Source organism: Bos indicus, chromosome 5 (assembly GCF_029378745.1).
Source record: "Bos indicus isolate NIAB-ARS_2022 breed Sahiwal x Tharparkar chromosome 5, NIAB-ARS_B.indTharparkar_mat_pri_1.0, whole genome shotgun sequence".
In the NCBI taxonomy this organism is placed as follows: domain Eukaryota; kingdom Metazoa; phylum Chordata; class Mammalia; order Artiodactyla; family Bovidae; genus Bos; species Bos indicus.
Window position 1 is genome coordinate 41553732 of NC_091764.1, and position 21865 is coordinate 41575596.

The 21865-nt window shown below is 35.0% G+C and overlaps 1 protein-coding gene across 1 annotated transcript in view; it reads right to left on the minus strand.

Moving 5' to 3' along the window:
- The window catches only part of REDIC1 (regulator of DNA class I crossover intermediates 1), an 83528-nt gene that overhangs the window by 39262 nt on the left and 22401 nt on the right, over window positions 1-21865 (minus strand). The window contains exons 4-6 of the mRNA XM_070789272.1: window positions 18765-18897; window positions 18240-18288; window positions 10231-10346 (exon numbers count right to left, since the gene is read on the minus strand). Of these exons, the coding sequence (XP_070645373.1) occupies window positions 10231-10346; window positions 18240-18288; window positions 18765-18897 (298 nt within the window). The remainder of the gene's footprint in view (window positions 1-10230; window positions 10347-18239; window positions 18289-18764; window positions 18898-21865) is intronic.

The window sequence follows — 21865 nt, forward strand, 5'->3', positions numbered from 1 at the left end:
GAATTGAACCATAAAGAAAGCTGAGTGCCAAAGAATTGATGCTTTCGAACTGTGGTGCTAGAGAGGACTCTTGAGAGTCCTTTGGTCTGTAAGGAGATTAAACCAGTCAGTTCTAAAGAAAATCAACCCTGAATATTTATTGGAAAGACTGATATCCTTTAGGATGGACTGGTTGGATCTCCTTGCAGTCCAAGGGTCTCTCAAGAGTCTTCTCCAGCACCACAGTTCAAAAGCATCAATTCTTCAGTGCTCAGCTTTATAGTCCAACTCTCACATCCATACATGACAACTGGATAAACCATAGTTTCAATAGATGGACCTTTGTTGGCAAAATAGTATCTCTGCTTTTTAATATGTATCTAGCTTGGTCATAGCTTTTCTTCCAAGGAGCAAGTATCTTTTAATTTCAAGGCTGCAGTCACCATCTGCAGTGATTTTGGAGCCCAAGAAAATAAAGTCTGTCACTGTTTCCACTGTTTCCCCATCCATTTGCCATGAAGTGACAGGACCAGATGCCATCATCTTTGTTTTCAGAATGTTGAGTTTTAAGCCAGTTTTTTCACTCTTCTGTTTCACTTTCATCAAGAGGCTCTTTAGTTCTTCTTCGCTTTCTCCCATATGGGTGGTGTCATCTGCATATCTGAGGTTATTGATATTTCTCCTGGCAATCTTGACTCCAGCTTGTGCTTCATTCAGTCTGACATTTCGCATGATGTACTCTGAATAGAATAATAAGCAGGGGGACAATATATAGCCTTGACATACTCCTTTCCAGATTTGGAACCAGTCTCTTGCTCCAAGTTCAGTTCTAACTGTTGCCTCTTGACCTGCATACAGATTTCTCAGGAGGAAGGTCAGGTGGTCTGGTATTCCCAACTCTTTAAGAGTTTTCTGCAGTTTGTTGTGATCCACACAGTCAAAGGGTTTGGCATAGTCAATAAAGCAGAAGTAGATGTTTTTCAGGAATTCTCTTGCTTTTTTGATGATCCAGTAGATGTTGGCAGTTTGATCTCTGGTTCCTCTGTCTTTCCTAAATCCAGCTTGAACATCTGGAAGTTCCCGGTTCACGTATTGTTGAAGCCTGGCGTGGAGAATTTTGAGCATTACTTTGATAGTGTGTAATGTGCTATTAGTGTAATGAGTGCAATTGTGCGGTAGTTTGAACATTCTTTGGCATTGCCTTTCTTTGGGATTGGAATGAAAACTGACCTTTTCCAGTCTCAAATTTTAAGATTTGTAAAGAAACAGTTCAGATTTTATTTTTTTCATAAACATGTCTCAATCAGGATCCTTTTCAATAAAACAAAACAATTTTAAGAAAATAGAATAATTGCAAGGATGTTAGCCTGTAATTTTCTTTCTTGGTGGTATCTTTGTCTGGTTTTAGTATCAGACTGATGGTGGCTTCATAGAATGTCTTTGGGAGTATTCCTTCTTCTTCAATTTTTTGGAAGAGTTTGAAAAGAATTGGTATAATTTTTTCTCTGTATGTTTGGTAGAATTCACCTGTGGAGCCATCTGGTCCTGGACTTATGTTTGTAGGGGTGTTTATTATTATTATTACAGATTCTATTTTATTTCTAGCAATTGGCCAGTTAAATTTATCTATTTCTTCTTTACTCAGTTTTGGCAAGCTGTATGTTTCTAGAAAATTGTCCATTTCTTTTAGGTTATCAAATTTGTTGGCAAATAATTATTCACAGTAATTTCTTAATTTTTTTTGTACTTCTGCAGTATCAATTATGATTTATCCTTTCATTTCTTACTTTCCTTTTTTTGGGTCTTCTCTCTTTTCTTCCTTGTGAGCCTGGCCGAAGGTTTGTTAACTTTGTTTACCTTTTCAATGAAGTAACTCGGTTATATTGTTTTTCTACTGTTTTTAATCTCTATTGTATTTCCTCTGATCTTCATTATCTGCTTCCTTTGGCTGACTTTAGGTTTTGTTTGTTCTTTGTCTAATTCTTTTTTTTTTCTTTTTTTTAAATTTTATTTTATTTTTAAATTTTACATAATTGTATTAGTTTTGCCAAATATCAAAATGAATCTGCCACAGGTATACATGTGTTCCCCATCCTGAACCCTTCTCCCTCCTCCCTCCCCATACCATCCCTCTGGGTCATCCCAGTGCACTAGCCCCAAGCATCCAGTATCGTGCATTGAACCTGGACTGGCAACTCGTTTCTTACATGATATTTTACATGTTTCAATGTCATTCTCCCAAATCTTCCCACCCTCTCCCTCTCCCACAGAGTCCATAAGACTGTTCTATACATCAGTGTCTCTTTTGCTGTCTCGTACACAGGATTATTGTTACCATCTTTCTAAATTCCATATATATGCGTTAGTATACTGTATTGATGTTTTTCCTTCTGGCTTACTTCACTCTGTATAATAGGCTCCAGTTTCATCCACCTCATTAGAACTGATTCAAATATATTCTTTTTAATGGCTGAGTAATACTCCATTGTGTATATGTACCACTACTTTCTTATCCATTCATCTGCTGATGGACATCTAGGTTGCTTCCATGTACTGGCTATTATAAACAGTGCTGCGATGAACATTGGGGTACACGTGTCTCTTTCCCTTCTGGTTTCCTCAGTGTGTATGCCCAGCAGTGGGATTGCTGGATCATAAGGCAGTTCTATTTCCAGTTTTTTAAGGAATCTCCACACTGTTCTCCATAGTGGCTGTACTAGTTTGCATTCCCACCAACAGTGTAAGAGGGTTCCCTTTTCTCCACACCCTCTCCAGCATTTATTATTTGTAGACTTTTGGATTGCAGCCATTCTGACTGGTGTGAAATGGTACCTCATAGTGGTTTTGATTTGCATTTCTCTGATAATGAGTGATGTTGAGCATCTTTTCATGTGTTTGTTAGCCATCTGTATGTCTTCTTTGGAGAAATGTCTATTTAGTTCTTTGGCCCATTTTTTGATTGGGTCGTTTATTTTTCTGGAGTTGAGCTGTAGGAGTTGCTTGTATATTTTTGAGATTAGTTGTTTGTCGGTTGCTTCATTTGCTATTATTTTCTCCCATTCTGAAGGCTGTCTTTTCACCTTGCTAATAGTTTCCTTTGATGTGCAGAAGCTTTTAAGGTTAATTAGGTCTCATTTGTTTATTTTTGATTTTATTTCCAATATTCTGGGAGGTGGGTCATAGAGGATCTTGCTGTGATGTATGTTAGAGAGTGTTTTGCCTATGTTCTCCTCTAGGAGTTTTATAGTTTCTGGTCTTACGTTTAGATCTTTAATCCATTTTGAGTTTATTTTTGTGTATGGTGTTAGAAAGTGGTCTAGTTTCATTCTTTTTCAAGTGGTTGACCAGATTTCCCAGCACCACTTGTTAAAGAGATTGTCTTTAATCCATTGTATATTCTTGCCTCCTTTGTCAAAGATAAGGTGTCCATATGTGTGTGGATTTATCTCTGGGCTTTCTATTTTATTCCATTGATCAATATTTCTGTCTTTGTGCCAGTACCATACTGTCTTGATAACTGTGGCTTTGTAGTAGAGCCTGAAGTCAGGTAGGTTGATTCCTCCAGTTCCATTCTTCTTTCTCAAGATCACTTTGGCTATTCGAGGTTTTTTGTATTTCCATACAAATTGTGGGAAATTATTTGTTCTAGCTCTGTGAAGAATACTGTTGGTAGCTTGATAGGGATTGCGTTGAATCTATAAATTGCTTTGGGTAGTATACTCATTTTTACTATATTGATTCTTCCAATCCATGAACATGGTATTGTTCTTTGTCTAATTCTTTGTAGGTGGTGGGTTGTGTTGTTTAAGATTTTTATTGTTTCTTAAAGAAGGCCAGTATTGCTATGAACTGCCCTCTAAGAACACCTTTTGCTGTATTCCATAAATTTTGTAAGGTTGTGTTTTGTCATTTGCCTCAAGGTATTTTTTAATTAATTAATTAATGTTTGGCTTTGCTGGGTCTTCATTGCTGTGCAGGCTTTTCCCTAGTTGCAGCGAGCCAGAGCTACTCTTCATTGTGGGCATGGGCTTCTCATTATGGTGGCTTCTCTTGTTGTGGAGCACAGGCTCTAGGGCATGCAGGCTTCAGTACTGAGTCCATATTGAAGCATACAGGCTCAGTAGTTGCAGTTCCTGGCCTCTAGACCACTGGTTCAGTAGTTGTGGCACATGGGCTTAGCTGCTCCATGACATGTGGGATCTTCCTGGACCAGGGATCAAACCTGTGTCTCCTGCATTAACAAGCAGACTCTTTAACACTGAGCCACCAGAGAACCCAACCTCAAGGTATTTTCTAAGTTTCTTCTTTGATTTCACTGCTGACCCACTGTTTTTTCAGTAAGAAGAAAACTACAGGCCAGTATCTTTGATGAACATAGATGTAGAAATTCTCAACAAAACCTTAGGAAATCAAATCCAACAACACATAAAAAAGACCATACATGATTACCAAGTTGGAGTCATCCCACAATTACAAGAATGGTTCAACATACACAAATCAATGTGATATATCAACAAAAGAAAAGATAAAAACCACATGATACAGAAAAAAAAATTGATAAAATTCAACATCAATTCATGACTGAAACCCTTATGAAAGGGTAGAGAGGGAATATATTTCAACATAATACAAAATATTTATGTCTGACTCATAGTTATATAATACTCAATGGTGAAAGGCTAAAATCCTTTATGCTAAAATCTGGAACCAAAAAAGGATACCCACTCTCATCACTTCACTTCAACATAGTATTGGGAGTCCCAGCCACAGCAATCAGAAAAGAAAAAGAAATACAAGGTATTTGAACTGGTAGGGAAGTAGCAAAATTGTCAATTTACCACTTGATGGTAAGATGACATAATATTATATATAGAAATCACTAAAGACTCCATACAAAAATTATTATAACTAATAAATTCAGCAAAGTAGCAGGATACAAGATTAATATACAGAAATTGGTTCAATTTCTTTACATTAACAATAAAATAAGAGAAAGGGAACATGAAAAAAATCATTATCTTGCAAAACTGCATCAAAAAATGCTTGGGAATAAACCTCACTAAGGAGGTGAAAGACATATCTGAAAACTACAACACATTAACAGTAGAAATTGAAGATAATTCAAAGAAATGGAAAGATACCCCATGTTCTTGGGTTGGAAGAATCCATACTGTTACAATGGCCATACTATCCAAAGCAATCTACAGATTCAATGCGATCCTTATTAAATTACCCATGATGTTTTTTCACAGAACTAGAATGAATAATCCTAAAACTTATATGGAACTATAGAATACCCAGAATTGCCAAAGTATCCTGAGGAAAAGAACAGAGCAGGAGTCGTAATTCTCCTAGACTTCAGATAATACTACACAGCTGTAGAAATCAAAGCAGCATGTGACTGTCACAAAAACAGACATGTGGATCAATACAACAGAGTAGACAGCCCAGAAATAAACCCATGCAACTACAGACAGTTAATCTGTGACAAAGGAGGTAAGAATACACAATGGGGAAAGGGCAGTTTCTTCAGCAAGCAGTACTGGGAAAGTTAGCTACACAGAAATCAATGAAGTTAAGATTAAGAGCACACCCTTCCAAATTACACAAAAATAAACTCAAAAGGGCCTAAAGACTTAAATATAAGACAAGACATTGTAAAATGTCTAGTAGAGAACACAGGCAAAACATTCTTTGACATAAATTCTACCCAGTATTTTCTTAGGTCAGTCTCCCAAGGCAACAGAAATAAAAGCAAAGATAAACAAATGGGATCTAATCAAACTTGCAAGCTTTTGCACAGCAAAAGAAACCATAAGCAAAATGAAAAGACAACCTATAGACTGGGAGGAAATATTTGCAAATGATACAACTGACAAGGGATTAATTTCCCAAATAGAGAAACAGCTCTTATAATTCAGTAACAAAGAAATAAATAACCCAATTCAAAAATGGGCAGAAGACCTAAATAGACAATTCTCCAAAGAAGACATATGTATAGCCAATAGGTGCATGAAAAGTTTCTCTAACTATTCGAGAAATGCAAATCAAAACTTCTGACCTCACACCAGTCAGAATGGCCACCATTAAAATGTCTACAAATAAATGCTAGAGAGGGTGTGGAGTAAAAGGAACCCTCCTTTGCTACTGGAAGGAATGTAATTTGGTACAGCACTGTGGAAAACAGTATGGAGGGGCTCCTTAAAAAGCTAAAAATAGAATTACCATATTATCCAACAATATCATTTCTGGGCATATACCCAGATAAAACTATAATTCAAAAGATACATGCACCTCTATATTTGTAGCAGTACTATTTACACTATCCAAGACATGGACATAACCTAAATGTCCACTGACAGAGGAATGGATAAAAAGATATATATTAAATATATATGATGGAATATTACTCAGCCATAAAAAAGAATGAAATAACGCTATCTGCAGCAACATGGATGGACATAGATGTTATCACACTAAGCAAAGTCAGTCAGAAAGAGGAAGACAAATACCATATGATATCATTTATATGTAGAATCTAAAATAGGACACAAACATACCTATCTATGAAACAGACTCATGGACATAGAGAACAGACTTGTGGTTGCCAAGTGGGGTTTGGGGGAGAGGAGGATTAGGAGTTTTGGATTAGTAGATGCAAGCTATTACATATAGGATGGATAAACAAGGTCCTACTGTATAGCACAGGAAACTACATTCAATAACCTGTAATAAACTATAGCAGAAAAGAATATGAAAAAGAAATATATATGTTTAACTGTGTCATTTTGCTATACAGCAGAAATTAACAAGTGTAAATCAACTATACCTCAAAAAAATTTTTTTAAATGAAAATAATTCCATTCATAACAGCATAAAAAGAATAAAATACTTATTTAACAATATAAACATGAGGCTTATCGAAAGCTACTGTAATTAATTTCATTACATAGAAAACTATTGTAATTACTGAGAAAAAAAGGATGTAAGTTAAGTAAGATGGAATATTATTCATCCCTAAAAATAAAAATTCTCCTATTTATGACAACATGAATGAACAGGGAGAATATTACGCTAAGTGAAATAACCAGACACAGAAAAATACTGTAAGATCTCACTTAAATGTAGAATCCCAAATTAAAAAAGGCAGAGGGTACTATCATGGTTGCTAGGGGCTGAGGGAGTGGGGGAAATGGAGAGATATTGGTCCAAGTGTACAAATTTCCAGTCACAAGATGAATAAGCTCTGGGGATCTGTACAACACGGTGACTATAGTCTTAATGCTACATTTACTCTTGAAATTTGTTAACAGAATAGATCTTAAATGGTCTCACCATACATATAATAATGGTAACTATGTGAGGTGATCGATGTGTCAATTAGCTTGATTGTGGTAATCATTTGAATATGTGTATGCCTATTAAATCATCAGAGCAGACAACTTAAATACATACAATTTTTATTCATCAGATTATAGGTCAATAAAGCTGAGGAGAAAGAAAAGCTCACTTCAAGTACACTGGAAAGTTCTCTCGTGCCCTCTAAGTTCACACCTCCAAAAAGTAACCACTATTCTGCTTGCTGTCTGAATGTCATATAAATTAAATTATACAATGATTCTCTTTTTGTGTTGAGATTTATGCATATTCTTGCTTGCTATGACATATATTAGTAGCTCACTTTTTTCATTTCTGTGTACTATTCCATTATATGAATATCATGTAATATTCTATTCTTAATGGACATCTCGGTTAGTTCAAGTTTGGGGCTATTAAGAATAAAGCTCTTATGACATACATATAACAAAAATTGACTAGAAACATTTCATGTTCATGGATTAGAAGAGCCACTATTGTTAAAATGTTAAAATTTTCCCAAAATTGGTCTAAAGATTCAAAACAATCCCTATAAAAATCAAATTAAACTTCCTTTTCCCCAGAAATGGACAGGCTGATCCTAAAATTCATATGACAATGCAAAGGACTAAGACAAGCTAAAACATTTTTGAAAAAGAAGAATAAATTGGAGGACTAATACAATTCCCAATTTCAAAACTTACGGTAAAGCTTTAGTAGTTGAGACAGTGTGACAAACATAAAAACAGACATGACTTTTCAATAGAACGGAACTGAGATTACAGGGGAAAATAATTTATACTTTTGTCAATTAATTTTTAACAAACGTCTCAAAGCACTCAATGGGGTAAAGATATTCTTTTCTTTCCATAAATGCAAATGATGAAATTAGTTCCTTATTTCATCACACCATATCCTAATGTTCCTCACACCATACATAAAAAATTAACTCAAAGTGGAAAATGTTATATTGAAAACCACAAGACAGAAGTAAACAGAACAGAAAATCTTCATAACCTTGCCTCAGGCAAAGATTCACTAGCTTTGACACCATATGCATGATTCATAAATAAAAAATTAACCAACTGCATTTCATCAAAATTAAAACCTTTGTTAAAAAAAAAAAAAAGGTTGGTATCAAGAAGACACCATTAAGAAAGTGAAAAAGCTAAGCATTTCACCAAAGATACATAAATGATTAGTAAGCACATGAAAAGATGCCAACATCATTAAAATCTCAATAAGATACCAGTACATGTTGACTAAAATAGCATAAATTTTAAAAGACTAACCATACCAAGTGTTGTCAAGAATGTACTGCAAATGGAGCTCTCATTCTTTGCTGATGGGAATGTAGAAATGACACAAATCACTTGGGAAACAAGTCTGCCAGTTTCTTAAAATGTTAAACATACACTAGCCATTCCATATGTAGATATCTGGTGGTGGTTTAGTTGCTAAGTCATGTTTGACTCTTGGGCGACCCCATGGACTGTAGCCTGCCAGGCTCTTTGGTCCATGGGATTCTCCAGGCAAGAATATGGAGTTGGTTGTCATTTCCTTCTCCACAGAATCTTCCCAACCCAGGACTCAAACCTGGGTCTCCTGCATTGCAGGCAGATTCTTCACCAACTGAGCTATGAGGGAAGCCCTGTAGATATTTACCCAACAGAAATGAAAACATATATTCAAATAAGATTTCAACATCAATGTTCATAGTAGCTTCATTTTGGAATAGCCAAAACTGGAAGGAAAAAAACCAACTGTCTATCAACAGATGAATAAATTTTGCTATATTCATACAATGGAAAACTACTCAGCAATAAAAAGAAATGGATTTACTGAACACACAATAAACAACAAAGATGAATCTCAAAGTAATTATGCTGAGTGAAAAAAAAAAAAACCAAAAATGGGAAAACATACTGTATAATGCCACTTACAGACTAATCGATAGTAACAGAAATCACATCAACGTTTGCCTTGGGATGGGAGTAAGTGATGTGAAATGACCAGAAGAATGGATTTACAAAGGTGCCCAAGAAACTACAGGAGACGATGAGTAAGTTCATTATTTTTAAAATACGCCAAAACTTACCAAAGTGCACATTTTAGGTAAGTTCAGTTTGTTATATGTTGATTATACATTAATAAAGTTGTTTTTGAGAAATCTCAGAACAAAGAGAAAAAAGTAGTGTTTTGTGGCTTTTACAATTCTCCAGGCAAGAAGCAGTGTTTGCTTAGACTGGGATGGAACCATTAGAGATGAAAACATAAGTAAATAATATTAAGGTTTCTTAGAATGCAGAAATGACAATACTTTGTTGGTGAAATGTATATTGAGAGATAAAGAAAAGGAAGAAATCAAGGACAACTTTTATTTTGGCTTAAGCAACTGAGTGAATAGTGGTGCTATCTATTAATATGAAGACTTGGATAGGATTGCAGAGTCAAGGTTTCTCATCACAATTAACAAGAAATAATTCAAACTGGTTTGACAATTTCAATGGATTAAAAAAAAAAAAACTAGGGTTTATATACAGACATCTAGAAAATAAAAATAGGGCACTGATCAACTACCAGATATGAAAAAGAAGTTAATATGATATGACACAGTAAAGGAAACTAGTAATTCATGGAAATTATAAAACGGGTGCAAAACACCTTGGCCCCAAATATTTTTTTAAATAAATTAGTTAAAGGTCAATTCGACAATAATTATTTAAAAGTGATTTAATGAAATACTATATTTTATTGATAGTGTTTTTATTCTGGCAGTAATATTTAGGTCTGTTTATATCTCTAACTAAAAATAGTTGTGTCTGTTAAAAGCAAATTAATAATTTAAGAAACAAATGCTACAGGTTCTTTATTACCTTCAACATCTTTGCTTACCTGTTTAATCTTTTAAATAATGGTCCAGATTGTGCTGTTTCATATGATGGATTGAAAGTATCTTGATTTTCATTTAATTTAGAAACCAAGGAATGAGAATAATTAACATTACTGAGCTGAAAAAGAAAGGAAGAGCTGCCAAAATGGTAATGTACAGATACACAATTTAAATTATTTATTATAAAATGCCATTTAAGTGAATACACATATATTCAAAAAATGTATTATTTTAATCTAAAAGAAAATAATTGCACCCTATTGAAAATAAAAGTTTCTAACAATGAAAGCATATCAGTATTTGAGTGATTATTAAAATAATACAGTTGATACTATGGTGAGCTACATATTTTACACTGGTTAAAAAATACCCAGAACACCAGGATCTGAGTAAATAAAAGTTAAATTTCTCTCATAGAAATCACGTAATCTTTTCAAGAAAACAGCTATACCTAACTCAGTTTTTCCATCTACTGAGTAAAAATTTAGACTGCTACTTTAATATTTCTGAATATCAATATCATTGAGTGCAAAATGCAGAAAGGATTGGAAGACTATTGAGAAAAATAATTGAAATAATCCATTTATTAATGTGGAAAGATATTTTATTGGCTCAACATTAATCTATCCAGCAATAATAATTTACATCTGCAGTACATATTTATCTGTAAGCCATGAAACATAGAGATAAGTCCAAATAAAATCAATGACAGAAATAGAAAAAAAGAGAGAGGGAGACAAAAAGAGATACTGAAAGGCTTCAAAAAAATATAAAGGTTTAAAGTAAGGGAAAATTGAAAATAAAGTCTTATAATACATCTCAGTGTCAGAGAAACAGTGGCAGAAGCACAGAGACAAATTCATTCCTCAGAGTGAGTAACACACAAACAAATCAAAAGAGAGGGGAATATTATATATTGGCTCAAATATTAACTTCTCCAGGGCAGTGAGAAGTGAGTCCCAGACCAAATTTTTTTCTTTTTTTTTTCAATCAATTTTCCTTTGTATCTTATAATTTCATTTCAGTTCTTCTCACTTTTCTTCAAATCCCTCCAAATAAACTATTAAATACTTCACTAAAACTTCACAACGTGACAATATGCCTTCAGTTCAGTTCAGTTCAGTCGCTCAGTCATGTCCAACTCTTTGCGACCCCATGAATCGCAGCACGCCAGGCCTTCCTGTCCATCACCAACTCCCGGAGTTCACTCAAACTCACATCCATCGAGTCGGTGATGCCATCCAGCCATTTCATCCTCTGCCATCCCCTTCTCCTCCTGCCCTCAATCCCTCCCAGCATCAGAGTCTTTTCCAATGAATCAACTCTTCGCCTAAGGGGGCCAAAGTACTGAAGTTTCAGCTTTAGCATCATTCTTTCCAAAGAACACCCAGGACTGATCAATATGCCTTGGACAGGTATAAAAGACTCTTGTTGCTGTCTTCTGCTCTATTAAGTATTGCATTATTTACCCTTCTGCAGATAATCACTAATCTATAATCTATTAGTAGGAGATTATTTAAATAGATTATAGAGCATTTCATTCTCTAGCCTATAAATTATTTAAAAGAATAAGCATGAGTTTTAAGCAGATCTAGGATGCAAGTTTTAGTCTTATAAATACAAAATGAAAGATAATGGAATATTTTTCACTGCATCCTTCAAAAATTATTGGGTTCTTAGATTAATAAGGCTAACACATATCACTGAAACATAATATCAGTACTTCAATTTTTCTTTTCTGAAAAACAGAAAACATACTTTAATAAAAGTGAATCATGGTGTATATTACATAGCTATAAAATACCATAACTATAACTAATAAATTTATAATTGTAAATTAATTTATAAATAATAAATATGGCATAAACCACTGCATGCTAAAATTGAGAGGAATTCAAAATAAATATTCCTTCTAATAAGACACAGCATTTATATAACCATTTTCCTCACTATCATTATATATTATTACAATAATCCCTGATGGCTCAGCAGGTAAAGAATCTGCCAGGAATGCAGGAGACACAAGAGACACAGGTTCAGTCTCCGGTCAGGAAGATCCCCTAGAGGATGAAATGGCAACCCACTCCAGTATTCTTGCCTGGAAAATACTATGGGCAGAGAAGGCTGGTGGGCTACAGTCCATGGGGTCACAAAAAGTCAGACACAAATGAGTGACTAAGCACAAGCACACACACAGTAATCTTTAATAATTTCATTTTTTAAATCTATGTAAATTTAATAAAAAATCACTTCTTGGCATTTTCTATGAAAGATACATTTCAGAACTTTAAATTTTGAATTTTTAGTATTAACCTTAGTGCATAAATAATTAAACATTTTAGCATTACACATCTCTACATATTTGTGTAATTATAACTGAAATGCATATACCCAGTTGGCATCTGTCAAATCATGAAAAGAATCAAGTCATCATAATTCATACTTAATATAGGCTACTATGATATCACTGAAGTTATATATTGCTATTCACAGGACCCTTTCTATAACACATCTACTGGGCCACCATGACATCACCAACTATTCATTTACTGTGATTACAGTCATACTATTATGTAACACACTAAACGATTTTCAGTTTCACTATCAATTTTACTAAAAAATGATTTTTTCAAATATTTTTAAACAACATTTCAGTTTTTGAATTCATAATTTCCTACAGTGCAGAAAATTAATGTTTTTGCCCTAAGAGGAACTTTATACCTAATTTATATCCTATTGTGACTATATCTACAGCAAGTTACAACTAATATTTTAAAATCTATAAATAAGAACGTATCATAAAATATAATGGTATCAAAATGCTAAGAACCTTCGATTCAAAGACACTTATTCATCCTGCCTTTTTTTATATGCAACTTTCTGAAGACTAGGTACTATTCTGGGAATGAAATTTTGTTTTATAGTATTTCCAATGGAAGATACTTCTGCTGAAAAAGATAGTGGAGCGAAAATGCAGTTTTCTGTTCTGTTGAACTGAGGTTAAAACATTCTATGTGAACCCATGACTTGTGATAACTACAGGAAAGACACAATCATTTCATTTGCCAAAATGTATAAACGAGAGATGAGAAAAGTGAAAAATAGAAGCAAAAAAGGTCATGAGCTGCAGAAAAAGTTCCAAGGAAAGAAAGGCAAGTCAATCAGCAATTGACAAGACTTATTAGGACCAGAGAGTTTATCAGCTAAGATTATACTGAAGAGCTCCTTTTCACTGGACTTTATCATTCTTGGTCCTCTACACCCTCAGGTCCCATTCTACTACATGACATCTCCTAAAAATGGAAAGCCTCAGTTTCATTAATACACAGGACAGCTGATGAGATTTTCAAGAGATTTTAGTATCACTGTTTTTATCTTTCTGTAGTTTAACGTTCAGGATGGGGAACACAGGTATACCTGTGGAGGATTCATTTCGATATTTGGCAAAACTAATACAATATTGTAAAGTTTAAAAATAAAATAAAATTTAAAAAAAGAAAAAAAACTTTAGCAATTTAAAGACAAGAAAGGATAAACATTACCATAGCCTTAGATCTTAATATTTCAAACTTCAATCACAATCTGTTCATTTTCTAATTGAATAGAATTTTATTTGCTAAAAGTAGCTCTAAGAGGGAAGTTTATAGTGATATAAGTTTATATCATGAAACAAGGAAAATCTCAAATGAACAATCTAATCTTATACCTAAAGCAACTAGAGAGAGAAGAATAAACAAAACCCAAAATTAGTAGAAGGAAAGAATTCATAAGTCTCATGAAGTAGACACTAAAAAACAACAGAAAATCAAAAAATTAAAAGTTAGTTCTTTGAAAAGATAAACAAAATTGATAAACTTTTACTCAGAATCAACAAGGAAAAAAGGGAAAGGGTCCAAATCAATAAAGTGAAAGTGTTAGTCACTCAGCTGTGTTTGACTCTTTGTGACCTCATGGACTGTAGCTCATCAGACTACTCTGCCCATAGAATTCTCCAGGCAAGTATACTGGAGTGGGTAGCCACTCCCTTCTCCAGGGGATCTTCCTGATCCAGGAATCAAACCAGGGTCTGCAGGCAGATTCTTTACTGTTTGAGCCACCAGGGAAGCCCCAAATCAATAAAATTAGCAATGAAAAAGAAGTTACAACCAACACCACAGAAATACAAAGGACCACAAGAGACTGCTGGGTTTTACTGGTGGCTCAGACGGTAAAGAATTTGCCTACAAAGCAGGAGACCCAGGTCCCAGGTTTATAAATCCTTAAAAAGGTACAATCTCTCAAGAATGAACAAGGAAGAAATAGAAAATATGACAGACCAATTGTAAGTACTGAAATTAAACCTGTAACTTTGAAACTTTCAATAAACAAAAGTCCAGGACCAGAAGACTTAACACATGAATTTTACCAAACATTTGGAGAAAAGTTAACAACTATCCTTCTGAAACTATTTCTAAAACTGCAGAGAAAGGTACACTTCCAAACTCATGGTATGAAGCCACCATCACCCTAATACAGAAAACAGACAAAGGTACTCCCCAAAAGAAAATCACAGGCCAATATCACTGATGAAAAATCCTCAACAGAGTATTAGCAAACTGAATCCAAGAATTCATTAAAAGGATCATATACCAGTAGTCATGTATGGATGTGAGAGCTGGACCATAAAGAAGGTTTAGTGTTGAAGAACTGCTGCTTTTGAATTGTGGTCCTGGAGAAGACTCTTGAGAGTCCCTTGGACTGCAAGATCAATAGTCAGGAAATGAACCCTGACTATTCATTGGAAGGACTGATGCTAAAGCCAAAAATTCAATACTTCAGCCACCTGATACAAAGAACTGACTGAAAGCCCCTGATGCTAGGGAAGATTGAAGGCAGGAGAAGAAGGGGGAGACAGAGGATGCGATGGTTGGATGGCATCACAGTCTCAGTGGACATGAGTTTGAGCAAACTCTGGGAGATAGTGAAGGACAGGGAAGCGTGGCATGCTGCAATTCATGGGATGCAGAGTAAAATCGACTTAGCGACTGAAAAACAAATGCCATGATCAAGTGGTATTTATCCCAGGGATACAAAGATTTTTCAATATCTACAATCAGTGTAATATATACCACATTCACAAACTGAAGAATAAAAGTCATATGACCATATCAATAAATGCAGAAAAGCTTTTGATAAAATTTAACATCCATTTATGATAAAAACTCTCCAGAAAGTGGGAATAGAGGGAACATATCTCAACATAATACAGGCCATTTAGGACAAACCCACAGTAAACATCATACTCAACACATTTCCTCCAAGATCAGGTACAAGACAGGGATGTCCACACTTGCCACTTTTACTCAGTGCAGTTTTGGAAGTCCTGGCCGTGGCAGTCAAAAAAGAAAGAGAAATTAAAAAAAAAATTCAAATTGGAAAAGAGGTAAAACTGTCACTATTTGCAGATGACATAACACTATATTTGCTTCCCTGGTGGCTCAGCTGGTAAAAAACTTGCCCACAATGTGGGAGACCTGGGTTTGATCCCTGGGTTGGGAAAATCCCCTGGAGAAAGGAACAGCTACCCACTCCAGTATTCTGCCAGGAGAATTCCATGGACTGTATAGTCTATGGGGTCACAAAGAGTCAGACATGACTGAGAGACTTTCATACATAGAAAACCCTAAAGATGCTACCAGAAAACTTCTAGAGCACATCAGTGAATGTGGTAAAGTTGCAGGATACAAAATTAACATACAGAAATCTATTGCATTTCCATACATTCACAATGGAAGATCAGAAAGAGAAATTAAGGAAACAATTTCACTTACCATCACATCACAAAGATGAAAATACCTAGAAAGAGACCTGTCTAAGGAGGCAAAAGACCTATACTCTGAAAATGGTAAGACACTGATGAAAGAAACTGAAGATGACACAAACAGGTGGAAAGATATACCATGTTCCTGAACTGGAAGAATTAATGTTGTTAAAATGACTCCCTACCCAAGGCAATTTACAGATTCACTTTGGAGTATGGTATGAAGGTTCCTTAAAAACTAAAAATAGAGCTATCATATGCTCCTGCAATCCCACTCCTGGGGATATATCTGAAAAAAACCATAATTTGAAAAGATACAACCTAAATGTCCATGAACAGATGAATGGATAAAGAATATGTGGTATATATATATTTACTCAGTTATAAAAAAGAACAAAATAATGCCATTTGCAGCAACATGGATAGACCTAGAGATAACCATACTAAGAAAAGTAACACAGACAGAGAAAGACAAATATCATAGGATATCACTTATAAGTGGAATCTAAAAAAATAGATACAAATGAACTTATCTACAAAACAGAAATAGACCCATAGACATAGAAAACAAACTTACAGTTACCAACGTTGAAAGTGGGGAGGGATAAACTAGGAAGTTGGGATTAACATATACACATATGCTTCCCAAGTGGCTCAGTGGTAAAGAATCTAGCTGCTAATGCAGGAGCCACAGGAAACGTGGGTTCAATCCCTGGGTCAGAAAGATCCCCTGGAGGAGGAAATGGCAACTCACTCCAGTATTCTTGCCTGGAAAATTCCATGGACAGAGGAGCCTGGTGGGCTACAGTCCATGTGGGTCACAAAGAATCAGATGGACATGACTGCATGACTGAGCACCCATGCACTACTATATACAAAGTGAATAACCAATAAGAACCTACTGGATAGCCCAGAGGACTATACTCAATACTTTGTAATAACTTGAACTTCCTTGGTGGTCCAGGGGTTAAGAATCCACCTTGCAATGCAGAAGATACGGGTCTGATCCCTGGTCTGGGAACTAAGGTCACATAAGCTGTAGAGCAACTAACCCTGCATGCTGCTACTACTGAGTGCATGTGCTCCAGAGCCCATAGGAAGAACACACATGCCACAACTAGAGAGTCCATGGCCTCAGCAAAAGTTCCCACATGACTTGTGTGCTGCAAGTTAAGAGCTGATGCTTCCAAATAAATATATAAACAAATACTTTAAAATATATATTTTGTAACAACCTATAAAAACATTGGAGAAGGCAATGGCAACCCACTCCAGTGTTCTTGCCTGGAGAATCCCAGGGACAGGAGCCTGGTCAGGGCTGCCATCTATGGGGTCGCACAGAGTCAGACACGACTGACGCGACTTAGCAGAAGCAGCAGCAGCATAAAGAAAAACATTAAAAAAACTAATGCCATCACTTCATAACAAATAGATGGGAAAAAATAAGAAACAGTGACAGACTTCCTTTTCTTGAGCTCTAAAATCACCGCAGACAGTGACTGCAGCCATGAAATTAAAAGATGCTTGGTTGGATGGCACTACTGACACAATGGACAAGAGTCTGAGCAAACTCTGGGAGACAGTGAAGGACAGGGAAGCCTGGTGTGCTGCGGTCCCCGGGATCACCAAGAGTTGGAGACGACTGAGCTACTGAACAACAATAATAAAGGAAACAAATTTAAATATATATATAATTAAGCCACTATGCTGTATACCTGAAACTAACACAACATTGTAAATCAACTATACTTCAATTTAAAAATAAGTAAATAAAATTTTTAAAAATTAAAATTTGCTAAAAAAATAATCATTTGCAATACTTTGAAAAATAATCCTAGGATCAACAAGACTATCGAAAATCACAGTTTCATATGAAATCAAATAATCTGATCACTGTGTGAAGAGATTAATTACTCAATGATCACATGAACCAAAAACAGGAATCTCCGAATGAACTATCCTTTACAGCTTGTCAGTAACAAGCATAAGCAAATATTATGTACACATAGGCCTCATCTACATTATCAGAACTCCAAAATGTTTCTCATAAGCAACTGGTTAAAATATTCTTAAGGTGTAGGTTCCTTATATTAAAAACTTTTAAAAGAATAATTATAAATATGAAGTTTTTCCAGTATTTGAAAAATTTATATCATTTGTTGGCATATCACAACTATCAAAATTATAAAATTTAATTTAAAAAAACCTCACCTGAACTGGATCAAGTTCTTCCTTGGTGTCTAGTCTTTGATAGTATACACTAACAAAAATAAAATTTTAAGGTTAAAAATATAGATGGCAATAAAATTGACCATCTTTATATATCTATTTAAAATTCATACTGTTAAATACAAATACGAAAACATATGGAAACATATGGAACTCTATAAGTAACTCTATTCATTCCAGATCATATTATTGAGTTTTCTAAAAATTATATTGTTATAAGAGAGATATTTTACGATAAAGTCAAACTATGTGTACAAAATCTTAGTAGGGACATTTGGTGATTTGATAAATGTCTTAATAGTCTAATGATATTATAGTAGCTGAACAAACAAAAACTGGAGCTATTATAGAAGAATAATTCCTCTGTATATCTTCCAGTGAGTAAAACGTAAAAACAATAATGACCATTTAAATACTATATAGTAATGTATGATGTTATAATATATATCATATATTAATGTAATATGCATCAGATAGACACATTAATATAACCTAGCTAAAACCTACTTGTTTTCTGTATCATCAATGCAGAGTTTAGATGGTACACAGTTAGGTGACATTGGAAGTTCTATATCATGCTTTCTTAGGGGCATTTTTATGTCTTTATTCATATTCACATGCATTGGTTTTCTCACAGTTTCTAGAATGAAAAAAATATAATTTATAAAAAATTATAAGAAAAAATCTTTTTAAAGCATCATTTGATATACTATGTTCATTAAATAAACGCACATTTTTGAAATTTACTGAAACCATCTGTATTCTATATATGCTAGAAGTCATTACAATACTATCTCAGATATTTTGAATCATTCTTTTTACTTTATCATCTTACATACTCCTCTTGAAAGGGGTTCTATTAAATCCCTTCTACTTTTTTCTTCCTCTAATACTTCCTTGAAACCCAGACCATATCAGATATTGTCTTACACATTCTCATAGCACTATATAGGTTCTCGGTTATAACACTTACCATCCTTTCTTGTTCGTGATTAACTCTATTTCCCTCACTATATTTTTTAAATTTATAGAAGCAGAATCTTTGTGTCTCTTTATAGAAAAAGTCTCTGTTTCGTCTGTTCAGTACTTATAACAACTTTTCTTTTCTGGGAAATGTTTCTTACACATGCATCAACTATACAGTTCTAGTGGAGACTTTCCACCATCTTATAAAACCCTGCCTTTCAGTAAAAATAATTCGTGAAGGGGTAGACATCTAACCCAAAAAGAATTAAGAACTGTTCCCTCTATTTAGGAGTAACTGTTCCCTCTATTTAGGAGTAACTGTTCCAGTGCTAAGACCTGGGGCAAGGCAACGCTCCTTCAGTGGAATTTTCAAAAGTTCAGGACCAGGTGAAATATCTCTCAGTATTTCTCTAATGGCAAAACTAGGAGAGATGAGCAAGGCTGGTTTTTTAAGGTAATGTTTTAAACCCCAATGATGAAGGCAGTCCGAGAGAATGAAGCTAATATCTGAAGTGAAAAAGAATCCTGATTGAATTCAAAGCCTCTGATTCAAGCAGTTTCTGAAGCCCAGCTGCACCACTGCCCTTCCTTTTAGTTAAGTACCTTGGTCCTTTCAAGGCTGCTGTAACTGGATGCCATAGACTGGGTGGATTATGAAAAACAGAAATTTATTTCTCAGTCTGGAGGCTGGGATGTCCAAGATCAAGGTGCTGGCAAATTTGGTGTCTGGTGAGGGCCTGCTTCCTGTTTCTCAGACAACCATCTTCTCTCCCTGTGCTCTCAGATGGCAGAAAGGGAGAAAGAGCTCTCTGGGGTTTCGTTGTTGTTGTTGTTCAGTCACTAAGTTGTGTTCAACTCTTTGCAACCCCATGGATTGCAGCATGCCAAGCTTCTCTGTCCTTCACTATCTCAGACTTTGCTCAGATTCATGTCCATTGAGTCGGTGATGCTATCTAACCATCTCATCCTCTGCTGCCTTTTTCTCCTTTTGCCCTCAATCTTTCCCAGCATCAGTGTCTTTTCCAATGACTTGGTTCTTCACAAAGTATTGGAGCTTCAGCTTCAACATCAGTCCTTCCAATGAATATTCAGGGTTGATTTCCTTTAGGGCTGACTTATTTGAACGTATCAATTCTCTCGCACGCCGCACTCTTTACATCCAGCTCTCACATCAGCACATGACTACTGAAAAAACCATAGCTTTGACCATATACATACCTTTGTCAGTAAAGTGACACCTCTGCTTTCTAATATGCTGTCTAGGCTTCTCATAGTTTTCCTTCCAAGGAGCAAGTGTCTTTTAATTTCATGGCTGCAGTCACTGTCCACAATGATTTCGGAGCCCAAGAAAAGAAAATCTGTCGCTGCATCTACTTTCTGCCCTTCTATTTGCCATGAAGTGACGGAACTGGATGCCATGATCTTCATTTTTTGAATGTTGAGGTTTAAGCCAGCTTTTACACTCTCCTCTTTCACCCTCATCAAAAGAATCTTCAGTTCCTCTTCACTTTCTACCATTAGAGTGGTATCATCTGCATATCTGAGGTTGTTGATATTTCTTTAATAAGGGTACAATTGTATTCATGAGAGTTCCACCCTTATGACCTAATTGCCTCCTAAAAGTCCCTCCTGAACCATTACATTACAAGCTGGAATTTCAATACATCAATTTGGATGGGGGAACACAAACATTCAGTTCATAACATTATCTGAATGTCAGTTGAGCCTTACTTATAAAGTCTTGTTTTAAAGGACAGTAAAAATACCTCTATCTTCTACCCTTCTAAACTCCCACCTGGGGCTCCTGTGACAAAAGATGGGTTAACAAGAGGAAAATATACAAACTTATTTAATATAAGTTTTACATAGAAAACTTCATAAGAAAATTAAGACCCAAAGAAGTGTTTAAACCTGAGTATTTTTACGTGAGGTTTGATGAAGAATGGAAAAGTTATGGAGAATGTGATAGGACAAAAAAGGAGTATAAGCACAGTGTGTAGTAAATTGGGGAAAACAGCAGTCCTGTTCATTTAGATTCCTCTCAGTGTCCCTCTGTTTGAGATAAAGATGTTCCCTGGTTGAGGAACTAAGATCCTATATGCTGCACATGGTCCAATAAAAAAAAAAAAGTAAAAACTGTTTGACTCAAAATTATAGAACTCTTAAAAGAAAATATAGCAAACATAAAGGGTAAGCTCTTTGTTCTCCATTTTGGTAATTTTTTGCATTTGACATCAAAACAAAGGCAACTGAAGCAAAAATAAACAACTGAGACTACATTAAACTAAAAAGCTACTGCATAACAGAAGAAACCATTAACAAAATGAAAAGACAACCTAAGGAACGGGAGAAAGTATTTGTAAATTACATATTTGATAAGGGGTTAATATCAACAATATATAAAGAATTCACATAACTCATTAGCAAAAAAAAAAACTAATTTAAATATGGGCAGAGGACTTGAATAGATATTTTTCTAAAAACGACATACAAATGGCAAGGGGCACTCAATATTAGTAATCATCAGGAAAATGCAAAGCAAAACTACAGTAACACATCTTCTCAAACCTGTAAGAAGGAATTATCAAAAAGACAAGAGATAACAAGTGCCGACAAGAATGTGGAGAAAAGGAAACACTTGT